This window comes from Miniopterus natalensis, chromosome 20 (genome assembly GCF_054644295.1).
Source record: "Miniopterus natalensis isolate mMinNat1 chromosome 20, mMinNat1.hap1, whole genome shotgun sequence".
Classification (NCBI taxonomy): Eukaryota; Metazoa; Chordata; class Mammalia; order Chiroptera; family Miniopteridae; genus Miniopterus; species Miniopterus natalensis.
In genome coordinates, this window is record NC_142100.1 from 8,191,169 (window position 1) to 8,216,136 (window position 24,968).

The 24,968-nt window shown below is 43.1% G+C and overlaps 2 protein-coding genes across 6 annotated transcripts in view; both read left to right on the plus strand.

Moving 5' to 3' along the window:
- Positions 1–9,063, plus strand: part of PRDM10 (PR/SET domain 10) — a 52,791-nt gene extending 43,728 nt beyond the window's left edge. Inside the window, exons 20-22 of the mRNA XM_016204472.2 lie at positions 140–308; positions 3,433–3,536; positions 5,535–9,063. Coding sequence (XP_016059958.2) covers positions 140–308; positions 3,433–3,536; positions 5,535–5,735 — 474 coding nt within the window. The 3' untranslated portion in view covers positions 5,736–9,063. The remainder of the gene's footprint in view (positions 1–139; positions 309–3,432; positions 3,537–5,534) is intronic.
- Positions 9,064–10,234: 1,171 nt separating this feature from the next.
- Positions 10,235–24,968, plus strand: part of NFRKB (nuclear factor related to kappaB binding protein) — a 30,627-nt gene continuing 15,893 nt past the window's right edge. For 2 of the 5 annotated variants that reach the window (XM_087828503.1, XM_087828506.1), the window contains exons 1-13: positions 10,235–10,319; positions 11,278–11,423; positions 12,549–12,729; positions 14,558–14,759; positions 19,034–19,161; positions 19,861–20,035; positions 20,542–20,679; positions 21,288–21,361; positions 22,166–22,250; positions 22,605–22,785; positions 23,035–23,143; positions 23,337–23,463; positions 23,704–23,769. In XM_087828503.1, coding sequence (XP_087684629.1) covers positions 12,595–12,729; positions 14,558–14,759; positions 19,034–19,161; positions 19,861–20,035; positions 20,542–20,679; positions 21,288–21,361; positions 22,166–22,250; positions 22,605–22,785; positions 23,035–23,143; positions 23,337–23,463; positions 23,704–23,769 — 1,420 coding nt within the window. In that variant the 5' untranslated portion in view covers positions 10,235–10,319; positions 11,278–11,423; positions 12,549–12,594. Of the gene's footprint in view, positions 10,320–10,879; positions 10,922–11,277; positions 11,424–12,548; positions 12,730–14,557; positions 14,760–19,033; positions 19,162–19,860; positions 20,036–20,541; positions 20,680–21,287; positions 21,362–22,165; positions 22,251–22,604; positions 22,786–23,034; positions 23,144–23,336; positions 23,464–23,703; positions 23,770–24,968 lie in introns of those variants that run through there. The other 3 variants (XM_087828507.1, XM_087828505.1, XM_087828504.1) reach the window with 3 other exon arrangements.

The window sequence follows — 24,968 nt, forward strand, 5'->3', positions numbered from 1 at the left end:
TTGTATTTAAAATATTATTTTACCAGTGATACTTTCAATATTATAATTCATATTAGCCGGATTTATTTTCTTCAGTTATTTGTGAGTCTTAGCTGTATTGGGAATTCATAATTTTCTACTCTTGCTTTCTCCTCTCCAGGTAGCAGGGCAGCCACTGAGCCCCTCCTCCCAGCAGTCTCAGCAGGGGCTCAGCCCCTCCCACATACAAGGCGGTTCTGCACAAGGCCAGGCTCTCCAGCAGCAGCAGCAGAGCTCCTCTGTGCAACACACATACCTACCCAACACCTGGAATTCCTTCCGTGGCTATTGTAAGTGAGCGATGGGATAATGCTGCAGGTCATGGGTGGGAAACCTGAAGCCATGGGTCAGAATTTCATCAGCTTTATAATGGACTTTCTAGAGTAAAGTGTCATTGACCAGTTTCTTCACTCTGTAGTGCATGTAGTGCGTGAATAAGTTTCATGACAAAATTCAAGGTAGCATCCTGATCTGAGAGCCACCCACTTCAGAGACATTAGCAATATTGCTGGGAGGTGTAGGCAGGTGGTTTAAATAGTAGAATAGATGGATAGGATATGTTGATAGCATTGATTCAGCTCTATCTGTTGAATGCCTATATATCAATCAGTGTGCTAGACCCTGAGTATATAAAAGATTAACTTTCGCCCAGTTGGGCGTGGCTCAGTGGTTGAGCATCAACCTAGGATCCAGGAGATCGAGGTTCGATTCCTGGTCAGGGCACATGCCCGGGTTGCGGGCTTGATCCCCAGCAGGAGGCGTGTAGGAGGTAGCTGATCAATGACTCTTACAATTGATGTTTTTCTTTCTCTCTCTCCCTCTCCCTTCCTCTCTCTGAAATCAATAAAGATATATTAAAAAAAAAAAAAAAGATTAACTTTCACATCACTAACACCACACAATAATAATGTTAGCCAACTTTCATTAGGTTCTTCCTATGTGCCAGGAATGTTTTTAAGCCACATATATACACATTCAGTATTCACAACAACCTACGAAGTAAGTACAATAGTTATTTGTATTTTACAGATAAGGTGACTTAGGCACAGAGTAACTTGTCTGAGGCACATAGCTTGTAAATGGGGGTTTGGAACTGAGAAATCTGTGTCCAGAGTTTACACTAAACCACCCTGCTGGCTGCCTCTCCTAAGGAGACAACCTTTGGCTCAAAAAGATTGTTAGCTAGTAGTGAGATATGTGAGTAGTTGCTTTCAAAACCCTGAACTATAGAAGCAGTAAAAGGCTGGCTGCTGAAGATCAGAATAGGTAACAGTCTTGGGGATGACAGCCTTGGGTATGAGCTGGAAAGTATAAGACCTTTATGACTGAAGATGTGGAAGGAACAGGACTAGGGGTAGCAGACCTCAATAGTGGGAACTGGAGGGATAGGGGTTGAGAAAGTAGGGAGGCTGGTGATGATCTTCCCCCACTATTGATTTGGGGGGGGTGTCAGTCTCTGTTATGATTGACCTTTGGCTATATTATGTAGATTTGGTAGGGAATTAGGCTCTACCCCTTCCATTTAGTTATTTTTATAGTCCTCTTAAATATTGAAGGCACAATGAGGGCTGAGTCTAGATTCTAGTCATGGTAAATGCCAGCAGAATCCTGGTAAATAGACTGACATTTATACTCAGTTTAATTCCTGTGAAAGAAATGTGGAATGAAGATAGTCATGGCGATAGTCATGAACTAGCATTCTAACCTGAAGAAAAGATTCTGGAACCGAAATTTTTTATTAGGGGAAAAATTTTAAATATACCAAAATAGAAATAGTGTAATGAATGCCCTGACCCATTATCTAGCTTCAACAGTTATGAACTCATGGCCAACTCTGTCTCCTCTGAACCACCCCCATGCCCCTTGTCACTCTCTCCTGCATCTCCAACTAGAAAATAATGCATATCATTTCACCCATAAATTTTTTAGTATGTATCTCTAAAACCAAAGGAACATACCTTAAAAAAAACAACCAACAACTCCAGTACTGTGATTGCACCTAAAAATAAATGACAGTAATTTTTTTGATACCATTAAGTATCCAGTCAGTGCTCATATTTCTGTGATTGTCTCATACATTCTTTTAATAGTTGGTTTGTTCAAACTGGGTTCCAAATAAGGGCCAAACAGTGCAATTGATTATGTCTTGGAGTTTCTTGTGATATATGTGTTCTCTCTAAGTTGCAATTTATGTGTTGAAGAAACTGGGTCATTTGTCCTGTAGAGTTTTCCACATTCTGACATTTCTCAAAATCCCACATGGGTTTTGCTATTGGCATCCATATATTATCATTTAAGATGCTTTCTGCTGTCCCTTTTCTTTCTTGTGGGCTGGCAATTAGGTCTAAAGGCTTGGCTGGAATCAGGTTCAGTTTTTCCGACACTTCATAGCTGGTGGTGTGGACCTCCATCAGGAGGCACATGACGTTTGGTTCCTTTTTTCTCCTTTTGTCCACTATTTCATTAGGGATTGCAAAGTTGTCCTACTCTGATCCTGTCATTTTTATACACTAATTAGCTAGGAAATGTCAGTAAAGAAGACAATGTTACTCTGAGGTAGTTTGTACAGGAACGCCAGGCTCATCTCCTCTATTCACCAGTTTTCACAGTCATGCGCTCTTTCCTATTATTATCCAGGTGGCCGACGAGGGCTGTGTGTGTCTTAGTGTCGTCACACACTCAGGAATTTCAACACATCTGACGTGTTTCAGGCCCTTGCACTTGCTACCCTTACTCATGCTCAGACGACCCCACCGTTAGCAAACGGGAGCACCTTGGGATCGGCGCCTGTATCTTTTCTACATGGCCCTGTGGTCTTTTATAGCACTCTTCATGCTGGTGTGATACCAGCTCTAGGTTCCTCTTCTATGTTTTCTGCCCAGGTCTGGAATCAGCCATTTTCCCAAGAAGCTCTGGTCCCTTTTAGTAGAAAATGTTATTTAGAGACTCAACTGGGTGCTAGGGTGAACTTTGTTTTTAATTTGCCTTACTAACACTGGGGGTGGAATAAAACTCAGTTAATTTGTCATTGCTAGGCAACGGTGGATACATCATTGTGCCACTAATTCACATGTAAAAAGGGTAAAAATATTAAGCTAACAGGTAAGTTCTTGTATCTTATTTCAAGGTTTTATAAACTGTTGTGTATTTCTCTTTATGGATATTCAGAAGCCACACTTGAGGGAGACGCACTGATTGTTTTCAATATTTGGTAATTCTGTACTAACCTCATGTGATCAGTTCTTATCGGAGATACTTTCACTCTATCAAGAGATCAGGTCATCCTAAGACTCTCACAGCAAGCAAATCCATGGCAGTGTCTCGGGGGGGAATGTGGTCACTCGTTAGGGATTTTTGTTTACAACTTGTATTAAAATCTGATACCACTGAAATATGCATATTCCTGTTTTTCAGCATCTGAGATTCAAATGATGACGCTTCCCCCAGGACAGTTTGTGATTACAGATAGTGGTGTGGCAACTCCAGTCACAACTGGCCAAGTGAAGGCGGTTACTCCGGTAAGCTGTGCTGCCCGCGAGGGTTTTCCTGTCCACCCTGCTGCACCCATTTCCTCTTACCCTGTCTTCTGCTCCCCAACTTTTAATATCTGAGTAAGAAGTGCCTCCCCTATGTTCCCATTACAACTTGTGGAGCAATAATATAACCCTTATCACAGTTTAATTATTGGTTTACTGTCTGTCTTTTCCCGGTAGGTGATGAATTCTTTGAAAGCTGGGTCTTGGTCTTTACCTCCCTGTTCTCAGTGCCTGGCATGGGAGGCAGGGCTATAGTAAATGCTTAATAAATGCCCATCCCATGAATAACTATAGTGAACCTCCTAGGTCCATATACACATAGATTCATAACTGATCACTTTTTATGTGCTTCTTGGAATGTATATGAGTGTTCATTAATGGCATAATGAATTTATTATTTGAGCTCTTTTAATTATTTTAAACAATTCAGCTATCTCAGGGTGAAGAACATTGCCATAAATTCTATTATATTTAGGTTAGGCAGGTCAATGTTGATTGTAACTGCTACCTCTGTTTTTATCTTCTATGGTTTATTCAGGCCTGCCTCTAAGTTATTAGAAAATCAGAGTATGTAAATTTAAATTAAGAAAAATACTCTTAAGTGGATAGAAATATTAGGATGTTCCAGGGGAAGACTGTTTCCCAAGAGCAGCAGGGTAGTCTAGTGGCCTCAAAAAATCTGATCCCGCCCCCCCCAAGGCATTCTGAGAGGTCATTCATTTTTTGCATCCAAACTCACATTAATTAGACTTAGGAGAGATGTGTAAATTCAGATTAATACTATTGTCAGTGAAAACAATAACTAATGTAAAATGGTATGATCAGTGAAATTTTTGCTGTCTGTGGGACCTGCTGGCTCTACCATTTTTTAGCCAGGAACTCATTTGGGAACCGGATTATAGTCAAGGATGTCTCTCCCCAGCCCCCCGCCACAATATACATTACACACAAATTTAACGTACATTTTGTGGGGTTCGTAGATTCTTGGAAGCCCACTTTTGAACTACCTAGGGGTCCACGTACCCTAGGTTGAGAACCAGCCCCCTCCTGCTAAAGAAAGACCCACATGGGAAACCAAATCATAATCAGAGTTGTGTGTTGAGCGTGGACTCAGAGCATATGGCCCTAGATAAATCAAATGGGTATTTGGCTATGGCTTTTTTTCTGGGCAGTGCTTGAGTAAACTCTGACTTTTTTCCTCAGCCTAGTAGCTAACCAATCCCTCTTCTGCCTAACACATTATTTTCTTTAAAATGTTATCATAAGGCTATAGCTAGCTACAGTCTATGAGGAAGATTTCATGATCAGAGGAAAAATGAGGAAATATAAACTCAATGTATATTTTCATAAAGCTAAATTTACTCAATGTAAGAGAGTTTACTTAAGACTGTGCTGTTCCTATGCTTTTGAGTGTTAAAATGCCTCTCATTTGACAGTAGCATTTCAAAAATGACTTTACTTGGCAAAGTAACATTTGGAACTGTTCATTATTACTTTTAACTTTGCTGGTGTTTGAAATTCTGAATTCTGGGAACAATCGATCTTGACTACCTGTTTTGGGGGCTGTTCTGCCTCTTTAATGGGACTTTAGATAATAATTTTCCTTTGATCCATTTTATATTAATCTTAAAATTTAATTGACAGATAGCAATCTTATTTTAAAAATCTAAATTCTTAATAGTAGTACAAGGCCAAATATTTCTTTTTCCGTGTAGGTTACTGTTATGATGCCAATTTCTGTATCTGAAATTCTTCACTGTATCTTTTGGTAGAACTACTAAGGTGCCCCCTTAAATCCCCTTTGTTGTCAATTACTGTGATCGATCCATTCTCTCTAAAACATTTTGGTAAGGTATCTCCCATAGGTGCCTATTTTAGTTCCCCTTGTAACATTTCTTTATAGATTCTTCCCTCTTTCTGTCCCCAGGACCCCACCCCATTAGGCCTCAGATTTCTAAAGATCCTTTCTTTCTGCTCTAGGGTCATTATGTGTTATCAGAAAGTCAACCAGAATTGGAGGAAAAGCAAGCTTCTGCCCTCTCTGGGGGAGTCCAGGTTCAGCCAACTCCGCACAGTGACTTGGACGCCCAGACTGCCAGCCAGCAGCAGCCCACGCAGTACATCATTACAACCACCACCAACGGGAATGGGAGCAGGGAAGTGCACATCACTAAACCGTAACTTCCACCCTTGAGCTAGAGTCAAGCAGTCACATCATGTCTTTTCTCATTCATAAATCGGAAAGCTTCTGACACAACTTTTTAAAGATTTGTCATTCACTCAAGAGCTTGGAGGTTCCAGTCTTGACACTCATACAACTACCGGGGCTTGTTTTATCAAGGTCACCTTCACCAGATTGACTCTTCGCGCCTCAGGCGTTGCTGTTGTGGCATGGGGATCTTCCAGTGGCAAGTAGAGTTCAAGATGCAGAAACTTTGCCTTGCTCTTGAGTTAGTTTTTTTAACACGTTGATAATAAGCCTTACTTTTCCTTTGTGGAACTATTAAGTGGTGTATTGTGTCTGTACCAAAGGTGGAGAAAGGATGTGACAAGTCCACGGCCACTGGACTTCATTCCAAGCCGTGGGACTGAAAGGGAAGGCGCATTTTATGTGCACGAGTTAGATCAGAACTGCTTCATCTTTTTAGTTTTCAGTAACTTAACAAAGGGAGCCTATTGAATATGGAAATAACAATTATGAAGCAAAGGGTGACAGTGGTGTTCTGAAGGAAACACTGTCATCTAAATTTTTTTTATTGCTGATTAAAAAGAACTCTTGCCTTTTTGGGAAAATCATTGTTGGGCTATTGCTAGTATTTTCCACAGATTCTGCCCTCAGCAGATTAGGCCAGAAGACCATGCTCTGCTAGATCTTACTTTATTATTCCACAACGGTGGATGCCCTGCAAGAGAAAAGGTTGCTTGATGTCAGCAGGAATTAAACTCCTGCATTAAAGGGTTGCCACCCATTCTCTGATGTGGTTGCAATAAGGAGATATTGGAGATACCAGTACCAAGTAAAATTACCGAGACAATATTTGTATATAAGGTAAAAAGCACTGAACCCTTGTCCTGCCTTGCAGGGTCCATACCATTCATTAGTTAAGGATGAATCCTTTCTCTTCCCAGGTGTACACTCAGCCCTCGACCACAGCATTCAGTGTATTTTAGAATTTCTAATGCTTTCTTAAAATGAACATTCTTTGAGGTTGGATGGAAAGGTGGCCCTCCTTATTTCTTACCACTTTTAACTTAAACATACAACAACTCACCTGGACCCTTTGGTATGACCAACTTCACACTTAGGGGAAAAATAAGAATGTGGGGACCATGTATAATACATTAAGGCAGTGATTTTCAACATTTTTCATCTCATAGCACACATTAACTAAATTACTAAAATTCTGTAGCACACCAAAAAATATATTTTTTGCTGATGTGGCCAAAAATAAAAAGGTATAATTTAGATTAAAAAAAAAAAAAATTATTACCTACCCTTTTTGTTCCAGAGTGACTTTAAAAAACAATCAGGTGCCTATACTTGTATATAAGGATTTCTGGTACCAAGAATTAACCAATCAGATGCAACCTCATTATGCAACGTGACCAATAAGATGCAACTTGTTATTATATGATCTATATATAGGATGTCCCCAAAAAATGTATACACACACTGAATAGTTATAAAGGCAGTGTTTATTAAAATACATTTCATTTTCAAAATCAAGCTATCAGATGTTAAAGTTTGTATACATTTTTTGGGGACAATCCTGTACTTATGGTTGAAGACAGGGCATTCATACCAGACGGCTATTGTTGTGTTGGCTATTGTCATTTTTTTATTTAACAATCTAAGGGAAAAGAGATCAGTGCCCCTGGCTAAATAGTCAGGTATTCCATGTTTTAAAATTCTTACAGCACACTGGTTGAAAATCACTGCGCTAAGGGATCTGGCAGAAATCCAGTCTTTATGAATATTACACTGTCATTGGGGAAAGAAAAAAAATCTGCCTCAGTGGTAGTTTTGCTTATATGTATTCCTCTTTGTTAGCTATGAATTCAGTGGGGAAAAACATTTTCCTCCTTTTTACTGTACATTCCAATTGTACACATAAAACATTGCAGAGATCAGTATGTATTTTAACAACTTTTGGTGATATATTAACACATTTTTAGAATAATTACTGATGGTAGAATTTATCACTGCAGAACAGAAAGACCTAACTTAAATTTCAAATGAAGCTAATTTATTTTATTTACATTTCTGGATAAAAATTGGTTCTATAAATTAAGTATAGTAGCTTCTTTATAGTAAAGATAACCTTTCTGAAAAGTAAACAACTCTATTGAAATACCTTTACTAATATGTAGATTTTGCACTTTATTTCTGAGACCTCATTTATTTAGTTATCCCTGAAAATTTGGGTACTAAGAGAACTTGAAAAAGTTACTTGGGAAATGTGTAGAAACTGAAAATGGACTCTGTATCTTTGGTAACAAAGAGGTAGTGTCAATGTTTTTAATAGAAAATACTGACCCTCAATCACAAAATAGAGACTCTGGATCCCAAAGCCCCACGTTGTAATGATTGCAAATATCCTAGGGCCCGGTCTAGAACGACTTACTAGGTGAAGAATACTAGACTTTCCCAAAGATCCAGTTTAGTTTTTATACCTTAAATTTGGCCCTACTGGGTCCCTTTTCATTTGAATCAGCAAGGTCTCCCCCCTCCCCTCCCCTCAGGAGTAACATTGGTTAAAATAGGAACTATCACTAAATGGAATGTTCATTTTATGCCAGTTATTTCAAGTTTTAAAATACACAGAAGGAAATGTGAAAGGACCTTGTTGTCTCTTTCCCATCTAAGTTTGTTTTCTCTTTCTTTGTTTTTTTGTTTTTGTTTTGTCCTTATGTGGAATAAGTAAAGACTCTAAAGCTAATTTGTATATTATCAAGCAGAGGTGCAGGTGGCAGTCAAGCCAGACGACACTGCGTTAAGATCAGGTATTCCGCTCATTCATCCAAGGTAACAGACTTTCACAAGGACTTGGATCTGAAGAGATGGCAGATTATAAGCCATCTGAAGACCCAATTTGGGGGGAAAAATATATGTAGCCAATGTTTATATTGTTTCCTTTCTTAAGACACATTGGCACTGTAGACTTCAATCAGTGCAGTGTAAAGATTTTGGAGTAACATAGATTTTACATTTCTATTGCTTGATTTGTGCCCACATAATAGACATTTTATCATGTAAAATTCCTGTTATCTGGGAAAAACCTATTGTTTTGATCTCGAATTGTTTTCTGATTTCCAATTATCCTTTCAAAAAAACTCTTAGGGCTAAAAAGCACTTCACGTGATGCTAAAGCCGACCGGAGGGTTGAAAACGCTGACCCTGTCCTGTTATTTAAATGTGAACATTTATTGTACATTCAGTGAGTTATAGTGTTAATAGTCTTGTGCTACTCAGCAGGTGTAAAAATTAATAAATATTTTTTTAAATAAACACCTGCCTTGTTTGTATGTGTGAAGCTACAAGAGCTCCTGAGATTGTTGAAGAAATTTCCCCGGACGCGGACTCGGGGACGGTGGGAGGCGCCCCAGGACCAGGATCCGCGGGGGATGGGGGTGGGGTGGGTCCGGGGCTTCTACGTGGGGACCGACAGGCTCTCTAGCGGGGACTAGGGGCAGGCTCGCGGCCGCAGGGGCGCAGAGGAGGGGCTGTACTTGGAAACTCCTATTTCCCACCCGGGGCGGGGCGTTTCGGGGCCCCCCGCTTTCCCGGTGCAGTGGCACCCCCGCGAGAGGACCGAGGGGGCTCCGCGCTCGGCCGGGCTGTGCTGGCTGCAGCCCCGACAGTCGGGGAGCGCGCACAGAGCGACACACGTTCTTTCTTTTCCTTAAAAGTTTTTTTAAAATTATTATTTATTTTTATATATCTTCATTGATTTCAGAGAGAGTGGACACATCAATGCTGAGCGTCGTTGCCCGGCCGCCGCCTGCAGCGCCCCTGGGCATCGCCGCAGCCGGGCACGGCCCTGACCGGGAATGAACCGCGACCGCCCGGTCCCAGGTCCACGCTCCGCCCTGAGCCAGGCGCGGGCGGGACACAGGTTCTTACCCAGAGGCCTTACGCAATTTAATTAAACTCTATTCCTTCGGGTGTGTACTTTCTCGGACGCCTCCGCCCGGGGACGGGAGGGAGAAAGGGGGACACGCGGAGGGGGAACGGCTCGAGGCCCCGTTCTCAAGGAAACCGAGAAGCCGCTGCTGCCTCAACCGCAAAGGGGGAACCAAGCGCCCCCCGCGCTGAGAATGCAGCTGCCGCACGGGGGCGGCGGGCGGCGGGCTAGGCGCGGGGCCGGCGGGGGTCGCTCTCTGCGGCCTCGCCTCCTAAACCGCACTCAGCGGCGCGGGTCTCGGAGCCTCACCTGGCGCCCAGGTGAGAACTATCGGCACCGCTTCCACCCCCGGAAGCATCTACACCACGTGAGACCGTCGCGCGCCTCGCAAACTGCATCCCGGGACCCACGGGCGAGCTCTCGCGACCTCCGGGCCCCGCCCCGCGCCGGCCTCGCGCAGCCACGCCCCCGACGCCCCGGCCCCGCCTCTTTTAGTCCCGCCCCCCGGCATCCCAGGCACCGCCCCTTCCGCCGCCCGAGCGCGGAGCGTGCGCGCACGGAGACGCCCGAGCGCGAGCGCGTCCGGGAGTCCGCTGGCCGAGAAGCGCCGCGGGCTCGGCGACCCGCGCCTGCGGCTGAGGTGAGGGCGGGCCTTGGGCCGCGAAAGGGTTAAGTTGTTGCCGGGGAGCGGAGGGAGGGGACGGCTGGGTCTCGGAGGGTCGCTGCTGCGGAGGGCGCGTGGCGGGGAGCGGGCCTGTGGGAGCCGGGTGGCCCGGGTGGGTGGGGGTTAGGGTTAGGTGTGGCGTGGGGGAGGGGCCCTGGGCGCTGCGGGGCGGCTCGGAGGGGCGAGGCCCGGGCCTGGGGCTGCGGCTGGGGCGGGTTGACCCGGGGAGGGTTGACCGGGGGAGGCTGTGCTGCAGGAGCGACGGGTTTGGACTCCGGGGTTGCCCCGGAAGGAGCCTGGGGCTCAGCTGGTTTCAGGGGGAGGGTCCTGGAGGGAGGGTTAGCCGCGGTGCCGAGGAAGGGCCATTGGGAGAGGCCTTCCCGGCGTGGTCGAGGGGGCCGGACGCCGCAGGGCTCGGAACCCTGGGCTTCCGGGGTCCGGACCCCGGTGGCCGCCCGCTTGCCGCGTTCGGGGCGCCTGTTCGGAAGAGCAGCAGGGCAAAGGTTGCGGCCGGGTGAGATGCAGTTTAGCGGCCCTTGCACGGAATTGAAGACACTTGTGAGCAGGCTGTGAAACAGGTGATCCTCCTGAGTCAGAGCAACAACTGGCTTTGAGTTATTGCCCTGCTCCATGCCAGTTCTTTTAAAAGGACTTTAAGCATCAGGTTGCTTCTACATTTTTTCTTTCTTTCTACTTGAAGGTTTTGTTAAACACCTATGTCGCTGCTTTCTCACCTGCTTCAGCTCTGGAAGCACAGGGAGTGTTCAGGAGATGGTGATTCCCCGCGGCTGAAGGCGCGCGGTGGCTGGGGGACCACGCAGCTGCTTGTTCAGCACTCATCTAGGGGCTGGATCTTACATAGATCTGAAACCTCTTCAAGATAACTTGAAATAATTTAGGGGGAAGGTGCTCATTTTTGGTGGTGATTTTGCAGGTTTGCTCTCCCGTCACTTGAGAGTTTCAGAATGAGAAGTCGTTACTGCAGTACATGACCACACTAGGTCATATAAAATGCCCTCCGTCTAGAGGTTTTTAGCAGGAATCCAGGATTGGTCTCTTCATTAATTGACACCTAGTAAGGTAAGATTTCCCCAAAGTCACTGACATTAGGCTAGAAGTTTCGTGTTTTGACTGGTTATTTTTTCCTTTCCATTTTACTGTGCTTGTTAGCCCATTTTGTAGGGATAGGAAACAGAAAGTGGACTTAGCAAATGTTTTTAGAGTGATTGAGTTCAAGCCCCTTGTTCCTGTTAGCTTCATTCAGTCCGGTGGCCTCAGCTTCACACTGATTCTAGCCATCAGCCGTATGAAATAGTCTCTGAAATGTTTCAATACGCACTTTTCTAAAGGTGGCCAGCTGTGGTCAGTTATTATAGGAAGGAGGAAACAGCATTACATTTACATGGTTGTAAATGTCAGATGGACCAACGAAAGGTGAGTTGGCCATTACTTTACTGGTTGTCATGGTCAGGTTCTTGGAGGCTCAAGTTTATTTGGATTAATAAAGTCATATTAAGAGGCTCCCTTTTTATGATTTAAATTGTGAATTTATATAGGACGTATTGTGTACAGTATTAAGAACTGGATTCGCAGTCAGGCAGACCTGAGCCTCAGTCCTGCTAGTTGGGCAAGTTACTTGTCTACTTTGATTCTCGTTTTAATATCTGTAGAACAGATATAATAACCCTGTCTTTCACAATTGTAAGAATTAAGTGAGATATATGAAACCCCTGGCTCTTAATAGGCCCTCATTAAATAACTTACTGTTAGTGTCTGTGCTTCATTAATCTATATGGATTTTCAGTGGGTTTTCTTTTGTAAAAGAAGAAAAGACTTAATTGCTAAAAAAACAAGTGTTAAATTATGTTATAGTGGAGAGATTATTGGCCTGAGAAGTCTAAATTATGGACTCTGTTGATCTGTTTATTGAGTCTCATTTTGCTTATGTGTAAAGTGAAGTTAGAAGAAATTCTATAAATTTGGGAGTTACTGTAGAAGCATTCTGAGTAAGGAGAGACCTGAAAAGATTTGAATGTTCAGATGAAAAGGCTGTGGTGGGAGGGAGGGAGAGAGCTGTTTAGCTGTAGTTAGGGTGTGAAGATAAAGCATAAGAGTAGATTTGAGATTGAATATTTTCTGGGCCAGAATATTTTCTGAAGGAGGGTGTTAACCATATCCCTGGAATTTCTGCCTTTCTGTCTCAAGGTGTGACTGCATATATTTGTCTAGATTACCTGTGGAACATAAAAGAATGGATTCCTTGGACCATATGCTGACGGATCCTCTGGAACTGGGTCCATGTGGAGATGGCCATGGCGCACGTATTATGGAGGACTGCCTCCTGGGCGACACCAGGGTTAGTCTGCCAGAGGACCTTCTGGAGGATGTGAGTTGCAGCGTCGTCACCAACTTTTCCCACAGCCACTGTTTTAACACTTTTCAGTCATTTTACTCTCTCTTTTTCATTTTCTACATTGCAGCCAGAATGATCTCGGTCTTTTGTGGGTAGTGTATTGAATATTCTGGTTAACGAAGAATGATAAGTTACATTCTGCATGTTTAATAGCATAACTTGATAATAGGATACAAGCCCTATTTTTAACAAGATAATTTTCAGCAATGAACAAGCAATTTTGTATTGTAAGAGCAGAATTATGTATATGTTTACATTAAAATGATTACCCATGTTGTGAATCATGAAACCAAACCCAGACATTATCTCTGTGTATCAGGTAACCCTCTTGTCAGTTACTGGTATGTTCCTGGGGATAGCGTATCAGCATGCTTTGGCCACTTTCACAGACAGGCTCTGTAATCATTATCATTAAGGTGGTTGCCATTTATTAAGTGCTCAGTATGTGCAAGGCACTGGGTGTGCTATAACATCCGTATATTTATCTTGTTTATTTTGCTGTATTTCAGACATAGACAGGCGTAGTGTCGTAAAGCTGACATTCATGTGTGCATCATCCAGTTTGAGGAGATAATTTAGCCGTATTTCGTGCAGATTTTTCTTTCATAATACATCAAACGTTTTAGATAAAATTAAAGCCTCCATTTTGCCCTTAGCTTTTTCCCTCTCCCAGCTGAAGTTGGTATATATCCTTCCATGTTTTCTTTGCATATGCTTTCAAGTAAATTTCCTTATGTCAGTCAGCAAACACTTGTTGCATTAAGTACCTACTTTATGCCAGACCCTGAGATGCTAGGAATAAAGTGATGAGCACAAATAGGTTTGCAGGGGAAGATGTTCGACCCCGAGCCTGAAGTGCTTTGGTACACCCATGCAGAGACACCTAAAAAGTGTTTGGGTTTTGGAGTTGCTCCTGCTTAAACCCTGTGGTGGCTCTCCATTGTCCTTAGGATAAAGTCGCACTTACTTAACATGCGTGCAGGTTCCTTGCTCCTCTTGCTGCTGCCTGCTGCTTCCCTCCCTGTCCTTGTGCCAGCCACACATTGCCTGAATTCTTTTTGTCCTTGGGCTTTCATCCCTCTTGCTTCAGCATCTTTTTTCCTTTTCCTTACCCCTCACTACCTTAAATGTCACTTCCTCTGGTCGGTGTTCTCTGAAACCTGCAGCCTGGATGTGTGCTGCTTCTGTGTGCTTATAGGTAAACTTCTTAAGCTATGTTGTAATTGCTTAAGTTTTCTCACATCCCAGACAATATGTATGCAGTACTAGACTGTCTTAGTCCGAAGCACATAGAAGGTGTCCAGTATATAATTGTTGAGTTGAAAAAGAACTCCATCCTGCTGCTTCTTAGTTGAGATCTTGAGGACCTCAACTCCTCAAGTTTTCTCCTACTGTGTTAACTTTTTCCTGCCTCTCATTTTAAGCTGAACTCAGATGTCTGTCATTGTGTGTCTCTTTGGCAGGAATGGTTTCTAAATGGGGTTCTCTCTACTGAGATTATTTTCCTTTGCATTATTATTTACTGTTGGGTATAAGACTTTGGTTTATATGTAGTCTTTACTAATCTCTGTCTTGAGAATTGAGTAAAGATCAGTGGAATTTTAATTTGTTTAAAAAACTTAAAACTTAGATGGTGGTGATTGTTGCATATCTGAGATGTACTTAATGCCACTGAACCGTACAGTTAAAAATTAATAAAATGGTAAGTTTTATGTTATGTGTATTTTACCACTCATGCAGAAAACTTAAAAACTTATTTTTCTCTTGTTTACTTTTCTCCTGCTTTTCCTAATTCTCCTAGCCCGAGATATTCTTTGATGTGGTCAGCCTTTCAACGTGGCAAGAAGTATTGAGCGACTCTCAACGTGAACACCTCCAGCAGTTTCTGCCTCACTTTCCTGAAGACAGTATTGAGCAGCAGAGCCAGCTCATCCTGGCCCTGTTCAGTGGGGAGAACTTCCGCTTTGGAAACCCTCTGCACATCGCCCAGAAGCTCTTCCGAGGTGTGTAGCTCAGCAGTCCTTTTTTGAGAGGACTGGAAGGTGGGAACACATTCAATTATGTGAATACTCCTTTCTTCATACACATAACAACTTAGTGTACACTGGTTTTGTGTAACACTTGCTGCCTAGTGCATTCATTTTTTTTTTTTTTTAGTTTTTTTTAACTCACATAGTAAATACATAAATCATAAGTGTATTGCTCAGTGATTTATTATAATATGAACTCAACTGTGTAAAACCACCACCCAGATCAAGGAATAAAACATTACCAACATCTTAGGGGCACCTTTATGACTAGTGTTTAAAAATTTTTCATAATAGTTTACCATTTGCATTATTACATGTATGTATGTGCGTCTGAATCACATATACTTTTCTGCAGAAAACATGACACATGCCAAGCCCTTTAGCATCTGTGTATCTCTTAATAAGGGCATTCTTCCAAGATTAGAGTCCTGTTATCACACCCAAGACATTTTACATTGAACTGAATATAACAGAATTTCCCATATGCAAATTCTCTCAGTTGTTCCCAAATGACTTTTATAGTGGCCTCTTAAATCCAGGACCAATTCAAGATTCATATATTGTGTTTGAATCTCATGTCTCTTAGCTTCCTGAATCAAGTCCCTCTGCTTTTTTTTCTCCTTGTCTTTCAAAACACTGACTTTTTTAAGAGCCGAGGACACTTGAATTGTAAAACATTCTGTTTTCTGAGGAATTGTCTTCTTGTTTGCTGATGATTAGATTTGGGTTAAACACTTTTGCCAAGAACACTATATGGGAAATGTTACTTTTTCCCCACCATCATCTCAGAAGGCATGTGATGTCTGCTTTTCCACTGTTGGTAATGCTGTGTTTGATCCCTTGTTTAAGGCTGTCTGCCAGACCTACTGATTATAAGGGGACCTTTTTTTCTTTATGTAAGAAACAATCTGTGGGGTGATACTTTGGGACCATGTGATCTTATTTCCTAAAAGCCTTTGTTTTACTTAGTGGTTTGAGCACCCACTGATGATTCTTCCCTGAATCAGTCATTAACATTGGGGATTGCAAAATGGTTTGGAGCCACTCTGAAGCAACAGTTTTCTCTCTGTTTTATAGAGGAGCAGAGGAATCCTCTTCCTCTCCCCTTTCTAGGGGTGAAGCTGCTTCATCTCCTTGGGTTTTGTTGAACTGGCTAACTTGACAGCTGCAGAGCCTGGAGGGAACAGGCTTATCATTCAAACCTCTCATCTTATGGGGTTAAGGTTAGCATTCTTTTCTTCAGTGGATTGATAGTGTAAAGAGGAATTCCCCTCTGCACTTGGCAGAGGTTTACTTCACTGAAGCCGGGGCCCTCGGGTGGGAATAAACCATTTCTTCTAATAGAGGCTGCTTGGTTTTAGAGGGTCATGTCAGGGATCTATGTAATGTTATCACTATCTATTTTGCTGTCACTTTCCCCCCCCAAACAATGTGATAGGTTGGTAAAGATAGAAACAAGGAGTGTCAAGGTTGGAGTTTGTATATTTCACTCTGTCCAGGGTCATATTTCAGTTTCACTGTTGCTGAAGATAGTTGCAATACTCTCGTCATCATGGTTTTCAGTCTTAGCTGTCATCACTTTTTTTTTTAATGAAAAAAGTTTTTTTCAACTATAGTTAACATACGATACTATATTAGTTTCAGGTGTGAGCTATCATTTCTTTTTGGTATTATTTTACCTTTGGTTATCTTTCCTGATTCTTTTTTAAATATTCACCTTTTCCTTAAATTCTAAAAGCTCATCACACTCCCTTGCCTCCTGCTCTTAAAGGAAAGGGTCATTTGTCATAAACTCCAATTTCCTGCTTCCAGCCTCTACCCCAGCTTACTGAATTCATTTCCATTCTGACCTGCTTTACTTGTCCCAGAGGAAGAAGGATTTTTTTTCCTCCTGCTTAAGATTAACCTCTGCTCTCAATTCTGTTGTCTTTTACCTCTTCTGAGGCCTTGTTTCCTCAGTTAACAGTTCTCTCTATCCTGTATTCTCTCAGAGATCCACCCCCTCGCTCTTTTTCAGCCGAGAGATATGTTCAAGGGCCTCGTCCTAAGAAATCCTTGACCACCTGTCCCCTTGATTGTCCTCCATCATTTTCCTTTATCTCTAAGCTTCTGGAAAGGCATCTTGCTGTCCCTTGTTATTCTGCCCTCACCCCTTGTAGCGGTTCCCTTACTACCCACAGGACACGGCTCTTTCCAATGCCACCAGTGACCTTTTTATTTATCTTCATCTTTTTAATTTTAGATTCCAGACCTATAGAAAAGTCACAAGAATTTATAACGGACGTCCATGTACTCTCCACGAGGCTCAACAGTTATTAACGTTTTGCCACATTTAGCCCTGGCATTCTGCTCAGTGGTTAGAGCATTGTCCTGGTACACCAAGGTTGCGGATTCAGTCCCCAGTCAGGGCACATACAAGAATCAACCAATGAATATATAAATATTCATTGTTTCTCTCTCTGTTTCCCTTCCTTCCCCCTCCCTTTCTTTTTTTAAGTAATAAATAAAAATTAAAAATCATTTTGCCACATGTACTCTCATCATTATTGCATTTGTTATTACTATTACTATTTTTGCTGAACCATTTGAGAGTATTCCAGATCTGGCACCCCTAAATTTTTCAGTATTAATCTCTGAAGAACAAGAACATTCTCTTACATAACCACAAATGGTCAAATTCAGAAATCTAGAAAACACAGATTTCTTTTTGTATTTAAATATGAAATTTAACATTGACACATTGTTATATATAGTCCACATTTATTATTTTTTCCCTGCTCCATGTCTCTTTAATGAACATGCAGTTTCCCAACCAGCAGGTGCTTTTTAGTTCACTTCTTGATGCTCTGCAGCACTTGACCCTTTCCCCTTTGGCATCAGCGATTCTTCCTTCTCTCATGCAACGGTGCCAGTTGCTCATGTTCAGTGATCTAGGTACCATGCTCAGTTGACCTCTCCTTGCTCCCCTTCCTGCCCCAGCATCCGAAATATCAGCAGGTCTAATCTTTCCCCCTCAAAAATGTGTCTCGAGTCTCTCTGCTTCCATTCATTTAACCACAGTTTACTGCATCAGGCAGTTTTTATGGCTCTGGAGATGGAGTAATGATCTTATGTTCTATTGGAGAAAAACAGATGGTAAATAAGTATTTGTTGGTTTAAGTGCTACAAAGAATAAGAAAGGGTAATGGGACTGGAGTGCTGGGAAGGAGCTGGTTTAGATTTGGTATTTGGGCAGGGCTTCTCCAATGAGGTGACGTTTAAACAGAAACTGAAGTGAGGAAGAGCAAGCCATGCAAATACTGGGTGTTAATAGGAAGCATTGCAGGCAGAGGTAACTTTAAATGCAAAGATCTTGAGACAGGGTGTGTGGCCTGTTCAGGAAACAGCACGGAGGCCAGTGGGGGTGGGGTAGAGTGAGCAAAAGGGAGACTGCTGGACGATGAGGCCAAAGATGGAGTGAGTCAGGTTGTGAAGGGCCCTGTAGGCCGTCTTGAAGGTCTTGGCTTTTCTCGGATGGAGGGAAACCATGGGACCGAGCCACTGTCGTCTCTCACCTAGACCACTGCAGTGGTTTTTCTTTCTCACTCCCAGCCATCTCAAAGTTATTTTCACTGCACTTAGGATAAAATCCATCCATGACCTAGAAGTTTCCGTGTGGTATGATCTCAGCCCACCTTCCTGGGTCATTTCTTGCCACTCTCAGCTACGACCTCTTCTGCTTGAGTCATCGGACATTCCTTTCGTTTTTGGAACATGCCAAGTCCTTTCTTGCTTCAAGGCCTGCTTTAGCAAATACTGTTCTTTTTGCCTTTTCCCCATTTTTACTTATTTTTTGAATTCCCATATACTTTATATTCCTCCCAGTTTTAGATTTTGAAAACTTAGGCATGCATAAAAGTTGAAAAAGAATACACCAAACATGCGTACCCATTATCTATTTTTATCAGTTGTTGATATTTTGCCATAATTGCTTTAATCAGGCTTCATTTTATGTATCATTCCTTAGAGATCCCTTTCCTGATTGAAATCTCCTTAACCTTCACAATTCTCTGAAGTTAATTTCCTTACAGTACTTAAAGTTGAATTTTGTTTGTTTACCTGCTTATTTGCCATCTTCCCCACTGGACTGTAGGCTCCACATAGACAAAGGTTATCTCCCCCACCCCCCACACTATATTCCGGTTTAGTAGCACACATTAAATATTCGTTGACTGATGAATATATAGTCGTACCTCTGTTCTTTTAAGATGGACACTTTAACCCCGAGGTGGTCAAGTATCGGCAGCTCTGCTTCAAGTCGCAGTACAAGCGATACCTCAACTCCCAGCAGCAGTATTTCCATCGGCTGCTGAAGCAGATCCTGGCTTCCCGGAGTGTAAGTAATGTTGGGAACCAGACGTAAAACAGGCAGGGAATGCACAGATTTCATGACTTTAAGTGGCTCAGGTACAAAATACAAAAAATGCCACAAAAAAATACTACCAATTAAGCCACGACACAATTAAGCTATATTATTCTGTCTTATGATCAATTTTAAGAGGTATCCCAATTTCAGAGATGTTAAAACAGGTACCTCTTAAAATTGATAAGATATTGTAGCTTCAGTATTTACCAAGATAAAGAAAGGGCTTTCAGCTTCATCGTGGCTGATTAAGAGAAACACGTTGCTCTAGAATTGGAGTGTGAGAGTACATGGGCTTTGGGGTGACTTGACCGGTATGTAGTGCGCCAAGTTCAGTGGGCTCCAGGCTGGACCAGCCTGGTAATTTTTTGAGACAAAGTACCTCCCTCCCTCTGGCTTTAAGTGGTTTAAGCTTTAGTATGGTAACATTTGGGTGTCTAATTTAATAAGTATTCATTTTCGGTGGAGCAGTTCAACATTTGGTATTAGAATTTTTGCTATGAAATAATCAAAATAGACTGTTTTTATTTGGCATAATCATATGTGCATCTTTCTTTGTGATCTGGAGGGAAGGAGTTGAGCTTGTTAGAAAATGGAAAGAAAAAGATGTAGATCTAGAGAATGTACCAGAACAAGCTTCTGATGATGTGTTCCTGCCTTGTTTCTTCCCAGGACCTACTGGAAATGGCCCGTCGGAGTGGCCCAGCCCTTTCCCTCCGGCACAAGCGCCCTTCGCCATCCCGCACCCCTGAGGAGCGGGAGTGGCGGACCCAGCAGCGCTACTTGAAGGTCTTGAGGGAAGTGAAGGAGGAGTGTGGGGACACAGCCCTGTCGTCTGATGAAGAGGGTGAGTGTCCTGGGCATTCGGGGTAGCTGAAGTACTGGATTTATACCAGGAGCTTGTTTGTTGTTTGTTCAGAGCCAGTGGTAGCCACTTATCTCCCCAGCAAAGCAGCCATCCCAGTTGTCTTTCTGGGGGGTGGACATTCCTGTTACATGGGGCGTAACGATATACCTTTTTTTACCTTTGATGCTCAAGTGGCACTGTGTTTAGATGAGTCCCTGCATGGCAGGGCTCTCCACAGTAGGCCTGTCTGGTCCTCTTGTGCCACTTGAGAGAACTGCTTTTCCCCTTACAGGAGAGTAGTAGTGGCTGTTGGCCTGCTGCATTGCGACCCCATCACTCTGTTGAAGTCTCTCTTCCTGGAAGAGCCGTTTAAATGACCTAAGTGTGCTCCAGTCGCCTGGGGAAGGGTCAGAAAGGAATGGTGGAACCCTGGCCTCCATGTTGTTGGCTTACCCTTGTTGAACCCAAATGGCCACTTACCCAATCTCCCCTATTGGAGTCCACAGCCACGTTGGATTTACAAGAAACATTTTCTTTTGAAGATCTCAGCTCATGGCTTCCGAGCTCCCCAGCGCGTTCTCCTAGCCCTGCGGTGCCCCTGAGGGTGGTGCCCACGCTTTCAACCACGGACATGAAAACTGCAGGTGAGAACTAAGCTGATGCTATTGGCATTCTGGGAAATCGAGGTAGATTTGAGGACTCCCGTAGAGGGAGGTGGTTACCAGATTCTTACCTGTCCAGAAAACAAAGCAGTGTTCCTTAGACTTGGAGATGTTTTTGTACAGTTCCACATTTTACAGCTAGGTAGGCCTTCCTTTGCTTTTAAGTTTTTTTCTTAGGAGCTGATCAACTGGTATTTTGGAAAGCAGAATCTTAAAACAAAATAGCAATACTAAGGGATGCTTCAATAGTAAGACAAAAGGGGTAACCAGAGCCATAGCAATTTCTTAGAACATCTGTGAAATTAGAGAAGAATTTTTAATTGGGACAGGAATCAAGGAGGAATGTTCAGAACCTTTCATGTGTTAAGAGCAGCTAAGTAACTGAGGTCATGGTTATTGACTAATGTATGGAAAAACTGAAGAGTTGACCTGGTGACTGTTTTAAGACTGTTGGTACTTGTGCACAGTAGCCAGAAGGGAAACTCAGAGAAATATCTTACTTTTGAATATCACAAGTGACCAGAAAGATTTAAATTTGAGCATATGTTGTGAATGACCTAGTGCATGTGGTTTGGTTCATTTTCTCACAGATAAAATAGAGCTGGGGGACAGTGACCTGAAGATAATGCTAAAGAAGCACCATGAGAAGCGGAAACATCAACCAGTAAGATTGGGGCAGGGTGTGTTCTCGTTAGGGTTTTCACTATAAAGTCTCTGGATTGGCTATTATGAGGGAGATGCTGGTAGTTGCGATCATTTCTGCTTTCTCTCTGTATCATTGTTTGAGGACAGGACAACCAGAGAAGGTAGTTAACACCAAAGATGTGAGAAGACGCGTGCTTTGACTTTATAAGGCATGCTGAAAATAACGTGTGCTTTAACCTTTACTCAAGACTGGTGTATGAATCGTATGCATTTCACCAGAGCTTAGAGAGGTTAGGGAGTTTTCCCTGGCCACCCGAGTTGGGTCCTGTGCCCTTCCCTTTCTTGACTGTTTCTGTCCCTCCTCCATCTAATCGAGGTAGGTCCAGTGGCCAAGACCGAGAGCACGGTGGAGGAAGAAAGCGCAGTTGGTCCAAGACGGGGGCAAGATGGGAAGAGTCCCAGTGGGAGTCAGAACTGAGTTCTGTCTGTCTCACTTGCTCTCTGGTATTGGGCAGATCCCTTAACTTCTCTGAGTCCCGTTTTCAGACTGTAAAATAGGATCTCTAATAAGACTATTTGAGGAGCACATAGGATAAGGAATGCGAGAGCTTTATGCACTAAATGCCATATGGTAGAAAGGTTGGGGCTGGGTTCTCCTGTGCTTCCTTATGAAGAGCAGTTTTTATCTCTATATTTTTAATTCAACATGATTTCCTTAAGTGTACATAACATCTAATTATCTGTTAGGTAAATTGGCAAAACCTCCAGCAGTTTTAGCTCAGTATTTGGGCCTCCATAATAAATCTCTGAACATCACATCTAGGATCACCCGGACCTTTTGACCGGGGACCTCACTCTCAACGACATCATGACTCGTGTGAACGCTGGCAGGAAAGGTTCTCTAGCAGGTAATTACGTCCTCTGTAGGTAGCCATCATCTGACTGTGCTGTTAAGTTATGTGAACCTGTCTACATGTTGAAAAATAAATGAAATCACAGCTTGCTTCGGCTGATAACCTATTTTGGTTATTGCCTCTAAGGGATTTATAGATGGAAAATGAATATAGAATCAGAGCAACAGAGCATTGGCATCTTAATAGCTGTTAAAGTTAATTTGTAAATCACTCTTTGGGGTTAGTAAATGTCTTATTTTTGAGACCTTTCTTTCACTGGTGGGCCTGAGAAAATAATATGCAGATGAGACTGCTCAGTTCCTGATGTAGAAAACGCAACTCTGTGATTGTGTCGTTGTTTCTTTGTAGCCCTGTATGACTTGGCTGTCCTTAAAAGAAAGGCGAAGGAAAAAGAGGAGAGAAAGAAGAAGAAAATAAAAATGATCAAATCAGAGGCGGAGGATTTGGCTGAGCCCTTAAGCAGTACTGAGGGGATCCCACCTCTCTCGCAGGCTCCATCGCCATTGGCAGTGCCTGCTATCAAGGAGGAGTAAGTGAGCACGGCACCTACTGCTCAAGGGTGAAAGATGAAGTGAAGGGTGTGCCCAGTTCCGGTGCTTGGTGTGGCCTGGTTCGTGTTGGACCTGTAAGCCCGGGGTCTTGGGGATCCCGCTAGGGCAGGTGCATAGTGTAGCCCTTTATTGAGCTTTTCTGTGACTGACAGGAGGTCTGGAGGCCTAAAGCACCTCAGGATGTGTTCTTGGTCTTTCTTGTTCTTACATTTTTCTTCCCTCGTTAGGCCTCTTGAAGACCTCAAGCCTTGCCTTGGAATCAATGAGATATCTTCCAGCTTCTTCTCTCTTCTACTGGAGATCTTGCTCCTGCACGGGCAGTCTAGCCTTCCTGTGGTAAGGGTTTTGGAAAAGTTAGATGTACATCCAAGTTTTCTAATTGTAGAAATGTTAATAATCTGTAGCTTGAGAAGCAGGACTCTGGGTTGCTCCCAAAGCCCTGCGGCTAACTTGCTTTGTGGCATGGACAACTGTGGAATTGCTGGTGGATTACAGGAATTTGACTGGTTTTGCCTTTGCTCTCCTGCAGCTAGAGGAGCGGGTTTTGGACTGGCAGTCATCTCCGGCCAGCTCCCTCAATAGCTGGTTCTCTGCAGCCCCCAACTGGGCAGAGTTGGTGTTACCAGCCCTGCAGTATCTTGCTGGAGAAAGCCGTGGTAACGTACTTTTTTCTTGTAGGGTCAGTATTCCCCTACTCTGTCTAATTAGTTCTCATAGTGAACAGCTTTACTGGTTAGAGGCATCATGACTTTGCACAGTATCGTGCCTTAGAGGTCTCTGCTAGCCTGATACACTGGGAAACATTCAGAGGTTATCTCAGAGCTCAGGGCTGTTAATTGTTCTAAGTTTAGCACTCTCTCTGACCTGTGTGGCTTGTTCATGTCTGTTTCTTGCAGCCGTACCTTCCAGTTTCTCTCCATTTGTTGAATTCAAAGAGAAAACCCAGCAGTGGAAGTTGCTTGGTAAGTAACTTGTATTATCTACACATGACACTAGGTTTTCATTCTGTCACTTCCTGCCTTAAGCTTCCTTTGCCTTCCATTTAGTAGTAGTGTCCGGTAGAAGGTTGGAAAGGGTAGTATTACATCTTCGTTGCTCAGTAAAGGACTCCTTCATGACCCCATTAGTACTTAGGGTCTGAATTCCACCCCCTCCATCCCTCCATTGGATTTGGGCTCACCGAGGCTGGACTGGAATAGCCCTTTCGTTACAATGCACTCTGGTGCTGGCTAACTTTAAATATGTTTATATTAATTGTACCTATGGCTTTAGATCAATTTGTAATAATGTAGTTATTTTTCTTTCCTAAAAAGGCCTTTGCTATGGAGGAGAATGTGCAGCAAGAAGTCGGGCAACTCCAAATCAGTGCTTTTAAGGATCAGGGTCCTTGTTTTTGTTTTAAGTTTATGAAGTTCCACTTACTGTGTAGGTTGTGGTAACATGCACCTGAAGTGACTTGGTGACTCTTTCCTGGTGATGGTAATGAGAGAAAAATCAGTGTTGATTTCATATTGAAACTCATAAACCTTTCCCTTGACTCTCTTGAGTAGTCGACGAGGAGATACATGGAGAGGTGGTTATGAAAGCAGTAGATTCATCACTTCTTATAACACTCAGCTTCTAGGTGTCAGGCACTGTGTTAGGTGCTAGACGGTGTGCTCCTCTTATGGGTTTAAGGTTTGGCTGGGGAACAAATAGTCATTCAAGTGAAATAACAGACTTATACATCCTGTAAGGGAAAAATACCAGAAAGGATAGAAGTTATAACGAGGCATTGGTGTAGTCTGTAGAGTCAGGAAGGTCCTTCCTGAGGAGTGAACAAGTGAGCAGAGATATTAATGATGATTAGGAAGGAACCAGGCAGCCGGAAGGGAAGGAAGGGCATTCCAGGTAGAGGGGGCAGTGTGGGTCCGTGGTGCCAACGAAGATTTGGTTCATAAAGATCACACAAGCCTGCACAGAGGTGATGATAATCTGGTTCTAAAGTTTAAGAAAGTTTTAGGTGGTGGAAGCCACAGGACTCGGTGTGACTTGGACGTGGGAGTGAAGGAAGAGTGCTGCCAGGCACCCTTTGTTAGGTTTGTATTTCATGGATGAGGGTGTTATTTTATGGAGGCAGGGAGCTGTGGAAGACATCTGGAGTTGAGTGAAGGTGAAGGTC